Here is a 10397-nt window from a genome sequence, read left to right on the forward strand (position 1 = left end):
TCTTTCTTAGATAGGGAGCCTAAAATTGCTTACAATACTCCAAATGCAGTCTGTCCAATGCTTTATAAAGCCTCAGTGTTACATCTGTACTTTTGTATTCTAGACCTCTTAAAATGAATGCTAACATTGCATTTGCCTTCCTTACCACCAACTCAACCAGCAAGTTAACCTTCAGGAAATCCTGCATGAGGACTCCCAAATCCCTTTGCACTTCTGATTTCTGAATTTTCTTCCCATTTAGAAAACAGTCCATACCTGTATTCCTTCTACCTAAGTGCATAAACACGCACATCCCTACACTATATTCCATCTGCCACTTCTTTGCCCACTCTCCCAATCTGTCTAAGTACTTTTGCAGACACCCTAATTCCTCAACACTGCTGGTATCACCTGCAAGCTTGGCCACAAAGCCATCAAATACTGTATCCAAATCAAATACTGTATCCAAAGAGGTACCAACACCAACCCCAACAGCTCCACCACTAGGCACCAGCAGACAACCAGAAATGACCCCCCGTTTGCCTCCTGTCAATCAGCCAATATTCTATCCATGCTAATATGTTTCCTATGTAATACCATGGACTTGTATCTCATTAAGCAGTCTCATGTGTGGCATCTTGTCAAAGGCTTCTGAAAACCCAAGTAAATAATATCCACTGACTCTCCTTTCTCTATCCTGTCTGCTATTTCCATATAGAATTCCAACAGTTTGTCAAACAAAATTTCCCTTTAAGGAAGCCTTGTTGACTTTGGCCTATTTTATCATGTGCCACCAAGTTGCCAGAACCCATAGCCTTAATATTCGACTCCAACATCTTTCCAACCACTGAAGTCAGGCTAATTTTCCTTTTGTCTGCCTCCCTCCCTTTCTAGTCTTGCAGAACCATTCCAGAATCTAGTGATTCTTGAAAGATCATTACTAATGCCTCCACAATCTCTTCAGCAACATCTTTCAGAACCCTGTGATGTAGTCCATCTGGGTTAGGTGACTTACCTACCTTCAGACTTTTCAGCTTCCAAAGCACCTACTCCTTGGTAATAGCAATGACACTCACTTCTGCCCCCTGACACTCTCACACTTCTGGCATTCTGATAGTGTCCTCCACAGTGAAGACTAGTGTAAAGTACTTAGTAAGTTGCTTCGCCATTTCTTTGTTTTTCATTACTACCGCTCCGACATCATTTTCCAGGTGACCGATATCTACCTTCACCTCTCTTTTACTCTTTATATATCTGAAAAATCTTTCTTATTCCCTTCCATATCATTGTCTAGCTTACCTTCATATTTCATCTTTTCTCTCTTTATGGCTTTTTAGTTGCTTTCTGTTGGTTTTAAACAACTTCCCAATCCTCCATCTTCCCACTTATTTTTGCTATATTATATGCCCCCTGTTTTGCTTTTCTGCTGTCCTTGACTTCCCATGTCATCCTTCTTTTAGAATATTTCTTCATGTTTGGGATGTATCTTTTCTGCACCTTCCAAATTGCTCCCAGAAACTCTAGCCATTGCTGTTCTCCTATCATCTCTGATAGTATCCCCTCCCAATCAACTCCCCCCTCATGCCTCTGTAATTTCCTTTGCTCCACAGTAATACTGATACAGTATGTCTGACTTTATCTTCTCTCTCTCATATTATTCTATCATATTCTGATCACTGCCTCCTATGGGTTCTTTTACCTTAAGCTTCCTAACCTAATCTTATTTGGTACACAACACACAATCCAAAATTGCCTTTACACTTGTGGGCTCAACCACAGGCTGCTCTAAAAAGCCATCTCATAGGCATTCTGCAAATTCCCTCCCCTGTTATCTAGCACCAAGCTGATTTTCCTAATCTACCTGCATATTGAAATCCCTCGTAACTATTGAAACATTGCCCATTTTACATGCCTTGTCTATCTCCTGTTGTAATTTGTAGTCCACATCTTGGCTACTGTTCAGAGGCCTGTATAAAAGTCTTTCCTATACCTGCCTGTTTGTGCATGTGTTGGTGTATATATCTCCAATGGTGTGATTGTACATGAAAGTTTGTTGTTAACAAGTGTCTGTATTTGGTAACTGTGTGTATAGTTTGTATATTGTTAGAGTATAAATTCATATCCCAATGCTAACTGTGAATACTTGGCTAGCAGTTAGAAAATTAAACGGAATGTATTCTCTTTCTACTGATACACTCTGTGCCTGAGTTATGAATTGGGAATCATGGTTGCTTCAATGGGAATCAAATTGGAAAAGATTTCTGTAGACTGCCTAATCCAGTAATGCACTTGGTTCTATTTGATTTAGATACCTCAGATACAGATTATAACACCTCTACCATTATTATTACTATTATCACAGTCTCTACCATTTAAAAATCTGGCCTAATAAAAATAATTAAAGATTCTGTGACATATATATCTTAAAAATCAGATCTAATCTATCACTTTCATAAGGGTCAATTGATGTTATCAAAAAATATGTTAGAACAAATTCAACCAACTGCCATTTTGTATCTTAGAACCTTAACAGTTCTTTTATAGCCTTCTGATTTATAACTAAAACTTCCTCAGAGCTGGAGATAAAAATTTGTAGAATGACACCTTTGAGCGGAAGTATTTCAGCATGGAATATGTTACTTGGGGACTGTGTTGGCAATGAAGGACGTTTACTTTTTCCTTTTTATTTAGAGATGCAGCACGGTTACAGGCCCTTCTGTCCCATTGAGCATGTACCACCCAATTACACCCATGTGACCAACTAAGCTACTAACCTGTACATCTTTAGAATGTAGAAGGAAAATGTTTAACATTCAAGTACAGAACAACAACAAATGTCCTTTCCATTCCAGTTCAAGTTTCTAAAATGATTCATACAGTTGACCAGATCCTTCCTCCAATTGTTCTCCCAAAGCCATGGAACTGTGATGATCTTGCTAAAATTCTTTGTAATTTATTCAATGTCTGTAACCCTGCTCCTTTTTATCCCCAATGCATTTGAACCATGACAATTCAAACAAATGTTAGCAGTCAGGTACTCCAATAGGCCTTTGGTAGCCATAGACATTGACTCAGTACAAGTAACTGCATTCAATGTCGTCAACAAATTTAGCACAATTTCACCCTAGATGTCAACATATTCATTGATAACTGAACACTGTATACTTATTTCAAAAACTTAAATCATACTAAAACTTCATCTTTACTTTTTATTGATTACAAGCACAATACTATACACTGCCATTTCAATTTTACATAATTAATAACAGATGATTGTATTAAAACCAAAATCTAACAAGTTTCATTCAACAAATATTGCTTATAATCTCCTATGTCATGACTTCTGTCATGCAGGGGATCCTCGATTCATCATATTTTATTAATAAAACATTTAAGAAGTAAATTATTGTGAAACTATTTGCTATATGAAAAGACACATAATAGCTGTTAACTTAAAAGCAAATTTTTAAGGTTGCCTCCCTATTGATTAATTACAATTTGATGTTTTATCATCTTAAAGGAAATGTTCCATTATAATCAGCAAATGTGTATTTGATTTGCACTGTACAAAGAGTTCAAATCTATGAATTAGGTTCTAACATATTTTGATCATATTTTTTGAAGAAAAATGCCAATTTCAAAGCACTGTAAGAAAAGTATCCATGTAAGATTTTGATAAATATCATAAAAGATGGTTTGATAAAACCAACATGGTTGAAGGGTAAATTAAATGCTAGTAAGTTCATAACCAACATTTACGAAATGCCATAGGTTGTTTCTTCCCTACACCAACTAATTATTTATTGTAGATTTTGCAATTTAAAAGATACAATGGGATGAAGTGCTACCTTTCACAAATATAATGGTTCTGGATATAAAAGTAACGTCTAGAAATTTGTAATTAATGTTCATAAATGCCACTGATAATATTATTCAAGTATTCCTACATATACTAATGTGAAGATTTAAGGCTGGTTATTCCAGAATCACAGTATTGCAGAATGGATCCAGTAGGAAATGAGAAAATGAAATATAGATGAGGCAATGATGCCCAAACATACTCGTTAAAACAACAGTGATAGTAATTCAATGTGCAGACCCAATTGTGTCACCAAGTATTTAGATAACCCAGTTCCTTCTTCAAAGTAGTGTGTGAAAACAATGTAGGAATTATGGCAACATGAAAAGTATAATAAAATAGAAGTTTTCAATATGAATTTACTGCCCACACTCAGTTATACAATATGACATCTCTGTCCTCATTGTTAAGAGTTAACAAGGTATCTTTGCTTTATAGATGGGAGCCTGAAAACATGGGTTTATGGTGTGGCAGCAGGAGGTTTTGTCTTAATAATCTTCATTGTCTCTATGATCTATCTAGCCTGGTAAGTTCGTGGTGATGTCCTATGTGGTAGAAATGATACAGATATAGGAATTATACTGCAGGAGTAAACAGAGTTAGGTACTGTATATGTACTAAGTTTGTGTGCAACTTACTATATTACCACATTCTATTCAAGATAGCTTTCCATAGGTCGCATACAACGTTCTTAAGGCGAAAGAATAGTCTGAAGAGTAAACATTTTGAGTTAGTAATAAAATTGCAAATATCTTGCATGCTTATTGTTGTCTTTGTAACTACCTGTTCATTCAATGTATATATTAAGTGTGTCTGCACTCATGTACATGTGTGCCTGTGTGTGTGTGTGTGTGTGTGTGTGTGTGTGTGTGTGCGTGCGCACACACACAAACACGTTTCCATAATCCAAACGAAGATTAAGTAACTTTTGTACTCAGTAAACAAATAATTACTGTGCTGCAGGGAATGCGGTCTAATTGTATTTAAATTAAAATAGCTTCAGAAATTACTTCCAGGCAAATTTATAGATATGATTTGAGTTTTATCAACTGCAGACATTCTTTAACCTTTTCCACTTGCATGTGCTAATAATTAATTAACTTCTGACTTTTACTGATTTCTGACTGAAATCTAAAATTATGTTGGTAAATTGAACTAATCATTGCATGGGCAAATATCAGTATTACAGTTCCATACAGCTTACAGCCAGCGTGAACAGATGAAGTGAATTGCTATTCCAAATTTTGCCTTATAATGTAGAAATTTAACTTGGTAAGCATGGAATGATTAAAATACATTCTTAATTGCTGGATTCAATAACACGTCAAGTCAGAAATGGTTCTGATGAAATGAATATACTGAATTTTGCACAGTAAGTGTTTTTTTCTTCTCACTGAATGGGTACCAGTGTTTCTTAGACTATAATTACATTTATTGTCATAAACACTTCTGATTTTTTCATGTCACTGCTTAATATAATGAAAAATGAGACTGATATAGAAATGTGCATATTTATTCATTTTCCCAGTGAATACCAGGCACTTTCTGGTCAGGAGCTGCAGAGGATAAGATGCAGTCTGAACATAGAGCAGCCTTCACATGAGCTAAATAACTTGCCTGAATGCTGAGACTCAAAGTTCACCAATTCTGTTGCATTTTGATAACTTTTGCAATCCAACACCATAATCATTCTTTGTGCAAAAATATCACATTAATGATCATTTTTAAAATGTTAGAATTGTTAATCAAGCTACTTCCAACAAACCAGTTAAATCTTTTAGTTTATTAAATCATTAACAATTTAGTGCCTAAACTGTAGATGTGATATCACTACAACCATAGGTGCTTTCTCATATCAGGTCTTTCTTTAAATTGTTTTGAAGTCTATAATAAATTCCTGCAGTTTTCAAAATATAATGTACCATCCCAGCTTGAACTACTGGATTTTGCCCAGCTGAACTTTGCAAGTGAAGATTCTGTGTTCTGTGCATCTTTCTGATTGCATCTTTTAAATTTTGATTCTCATCCCAAGAGACTGAGTCATCCCCAACAGAGGGTTGTATGCTGATTTCTCATATAGTTGGCAACTTTTGTCAGTTTAAGCTGTGAATTTTGGCAGGGCCCTCACCCAAATTCCAGGTACATAGTTGCTTATAAATCTGAAGTTGTAAGCATATGCTGTTTCTCAACTATCTCTAACGCAGGACAATAAAAACCTGTAAAAGTATCACCAACATTGTGTCAGTTGCATTCAGCTAAGTCAAAGACAATACATACTGATTAAGACCATTGAATAGATATATTTACCTAACAATATTAACTCATCTCTGTCCTTCTTTGTAGCAAAAAGCCGAGGAAAACACAGAGAAAGCAAAATAACAAGCTGAAACCTTTGACCTTGGCCTATGATGGAGATGCTGACATGTAATCTTCTTTATTGCTTGCTGAACATCTTCCTATCTATCTCATCACTGTAAGATGTACTGTGCAGTTCTATATGTCCAGACTATCATCCTTTATAGGATTCTGTGTCAGTGTGCCAGGTTCTATAATACTGTGACACGTTGACAGGAAGGAGATGGAATATGCTACAAGATGTCATTCTCTGTATAATGCAGGACTTCAAACGATGCAGCTGCCAGTTTATCGCAAGCTATATCTTTGAGATGATGCTAAAGAACTGTTCTACAAAGAAAACCTTAATTTTATCTGAATGACATTAAAATGGAAATTATATTAGAATTGAAAAGTAAACATGAATTTTCAAATAATTACATTTTGCTTAATAACTATGTACTGATAGAAGAGCACTGCTCATGGGAATAAGGTCATTGACAATGACAGGAATCAACTGAAAAACTAGCAAATGTTCATAGTTGAGATGCTCACTAACTGGAAAAAGCAGGCTTGATGGATTGAGAAGTTAAACTGCAAACTGCAGCTGAGAGCAATTTCAAAATCTCTCCTCTTCAGTGTTAATACAGAAGGAATGGAAATTTATACTTCTATCAACTGCTTTTTGCAATTCCCTGGAGATGCAGCAGCATTGGAATAATATTTATATCTTGATGACAGGTCATCATTTAAAGCAAAAAGGATGGATGAATTGCTTGAAGATTTTGCATATTATTATCAAAATTTGCAAAATATAGTAGCAAAAGTACAAATTAAGATATTCATCTGGGAACCTGCTAATAAGTTAACAGCTTAAGCGTTTTCCTTCTTAATTATGAACCATACGGATTAGCAACAAGTTAACCAGTTACACTACCACTTATTGCTGCTGAAAATGCTTTACCTATTAATGTTGCAAACTATAGACTTGATTTTTCCAACTAATGAAATGCTCTCTCAAAATAACCTGTGGACTATGGCCCATAAAATTTATTTAAATGAGGCACTTTTTTTGCACTATATTAGTGCTGCATGATATGCACTTAACCATTTATCACCTTAGAATTAGCCTCTTTTATTTTTGAAAAAAAAGTGTCTCACCTTGGTGATGTTATATAGATAGATTGAAAGGGAACAAACTAATGTTGTTTACTCATGAATTGCAAAAATGTCGAACTCAAGCAGAATGGAATCAATGCATTTCATTCAGTGAGTGTACATACATAAATGTGTGTCAAAAGTCACTGCAGCTAGTTTGTAAATTGTATCAGTGGTCAGTATAGTTGCAGTATCAATAGGGAACTAGCTGAATTTTCCGAAATATGTAATTGTTCTGATATTATGTGCTAATGTTGTGCAAACAGTCCACCTGGCTCTTTTGCTAGATACATCTTTTAATACAGTTTCCCTTTTAAAGGAGCAACACCTTTTGGTTATTTTACCACCTTGACCAAAAGTGAGTAGGAGGACAGACTGCAGTTAGCAAACTCAAAATTCAGAATTCTCAATTATCTAAGCAAGATAGTCAACTTGTGGGGAAATTTTTAAAAAACTGTAAAATGTAATTCCTTTCACCAAAATTATTTGAGAAAACAAACATTTTAGATAAATGAACAAATATTTATTACTATTACATTGCCATTATTTTCTAAGCACCCTTCTTTGTATGAGACTCATTTATTTTGTTGGCTTGGGACAAATGAATCGGGAATTATCTTTCAGAAGGAAATACTGTAAAACTAAGTATTTGAAAAAGTTAGAAGTTATGTTCATTGTTGATCTGAGCAGTACAACACCTTAATATCCACTAGATTGTACATGTTATTCATAGTATCTCCCAGAGACAATTATCAACATATGACCTTGTCAAAATACACAGTAATATTCTCAGAAATACTCTGGTTCACAGTGATCAAAAGGTGTGCATTTCTGAGGAGACATTTAAATTAAATCAGTAAGGTAATAAAACATAACAACAACTTGCATTTACTTTAAATTCCTGCTAAATGTTAAATCATTTAGTTTGCTGAGGGAACAGGCTAAATGTATACAATTTTTAAATCAATGGAAGCTCTTTACAATGGCAAAAGTAAAAATGAATTGTACAAAACGATATTCTGACATGTCAAATTGCTCAAATGTGGAAGTCAGGGAAGAAATGTCACCACATATGAAGCAGAACCCAATACAATTTTTCTTGGTAGTTTGTTTTCCTGTTTGTGAATGAAGGCAGGAGCAACCAAAAGAAAGGGGTTGGTTTCATTCCATTGTGTTATGTTAATTTGTAGATATGCCATTTTTTTATTTTCTAAAATTATGTATATTTACTTTTTTTTCAAAAATAAGGGCAATGTTTATGTATGAGGTCCAAAATTTTGTGGAGGAAAATAAAGCCCAAATTTTATTGAGTTACAATTATATTTAAACAAAAATGTGGCACGTGCTTTATTAGAGGTTATTGTTTGATAGCATTTATTCTACTGGAAATGTTAAATAAAAAAATGAAAATGTTACATTATTCTTGTGTTAGCCTTACCATAGCTGTCACATACAACAATCAGCAGTGATAGAGCTAAAGTCAGTAAGGTTAGGTCTTAGCAATCAAAACTCTTCTGCAAATTAACATCTCATAGAAAAACTTTATCAGAAGCTTCAGAGAAAAGGACTGAGTAACTTTAAAGCTATTTTTCTGGTTGAGGTAGAGCCATAATTGAGAGGATTCCTACATATATTCTGTTTATACTCAAACCATTATTATATTATGCTGACAAAATGCTTTGTGTTTAAAGAGATAACAAATTATCCAATATCCTGAATTTATCAATATTTCCAGAGAACCAAGAGATGGAATATACTGCAGAGAAGTGTACAGTCATGCATTTTAGGAGAAGGAATAAAGACAGAGTATTTTCTAAATGGGAAGAAAATTCAGAAATTGGAGGTGCACAGAGATCAGGGAGTCCTTGTGCAGGATTCTCTGAAGGTTAACTCGTAGGTTGAGTTGAAAGTAAGGAAGAATGCAATGTTAGCATTCACTTCAAGAGTACTAGAATGTAAGAGCAAGGATGCAGTGCCAAGGCTTTATGAGGCATTGGTCAGACTGCATTTGGAGTATTGTGAGCAGTCTTGGCCCCCTCATTGAAGAAAAGCTGTGCTGGCATTGGAGAGATCCAGAGAAGGTTCATGAGAATGATTCCAGGAATGAAAAGTTTAATGTATGAGAAGAGTTTGATGTTTCTGGGCCTGTACTCACTGGAGTTTAGAAGAATGAGGAGGGGATCTTATTGAAATCTATTGAATATTGCAAGACCTAGATGCAGTGGATGCAGTGAGGGGGGAGTCTAGGACCAAAGGCATAGCCTGGCAATAGAAAAAAACAACCATATGGAAGAGAGATCAGCAGGAATTTCCTTAACAAGAAGGTAGTGATTCTGTGAAATTCATTGCAACAGACGGCTGTGGAGGCCAAGTTGTAGTGTATTTAAGGTTTCAGTAATATTTGAATAATATTGTAAATATATTGTTTAATTAAACATTCTTTGTTTATTGACATAATTCTTGATGGGTTATATGTAAGAAGTATGTGAATGGCAAGCATTATAATCCAACTGCATCCTATGTGAGCACCTCACTAAAAAAAAATTGGAAAAATACTAAGGAGACAAGTATCCCGGCTCCTATTTTTTGATCAGTTTCTAGAGTTATGAAACATAACCGTGGTGACAAGGAAGTTTTAAATTGAATCCCAGAGAACTGCTTACCTGTTGAAGACTACAACGGAAAGATAGACACATTTGATTGCACAACAGGTAACTGGATGCTGTATACTGAATGAATTGAGCAGTATTTTGAAGCAAATGAAATGGCCAATGGAAAGTAGGTGCCAGTGTTGCTGAGTACAATGGGTGGAAAAGCATACAGTTTGCTGAGAAGTTGAACTGCTCCAAAAAAAAAGCCAAAATGAGCTTTGCTGATATTATTAAAGTAATGCAGGAACATTTAGAACCAAAATGATAGTTGATTGCAGAACACTTTAGGCCTCATAAGTGGAACCAAAAGGAAGGGGAGTCCATTTCAACATATGGACTGAATTGATAGATTACCTGAGTGTTGTAAGTTCACTGATGGGCTTAATGATGCACTTGAGAGATCATTTAATTTGTGG

At 35.1% G+C, this 10397-nt stretch overlaps 1 protein-coding gene across 1 annotated transcript in view; it reads left to right on the plus strand.

Moving 5' to 3' along the window:
- LOC140195299 (thrombospondin type-1 domain-containing protein 7A-like) overlaps nucleotides 1-8691 on the plus strand; it is a 430342-nt gene extending 421651 nt beyond the window's left edge. Inside the window, exons 27-28 of the mRNA XM_072253392.1 lie at nucleotides 4277-4364; nucleotides 6182-8691. Of these exons, the coding sequence (XP_072109493.1) occupies nucleotides 4277-4364; nucleotides 6182-6266 (173 nt within the window). The 3' untranslated portion in view covers nucleotides 6267-8691. The remainder of the gene's footprint in view (nucleotides 1-4276; nucleotides 4365-6181) is intronic.
- The last annotated feature ends 1706 nt before the right edge of the window (nucleotides 8692-10397 follow it).

Source organism: Mobula birostris, chromosome 3, assembly GCF_030028105.1.
Source record: "Mobula birostris isolate sMobBir1 chromosome 3, sMobBir1.hap1, whole genome shotgun sequence".
NCBI classification, from domain to species: Eukaryota; Metazoa; Chordata; class Chondrichthyes; order Myliobatiformes; family Myliobatidae; genus Mobula; species Mobula birostris.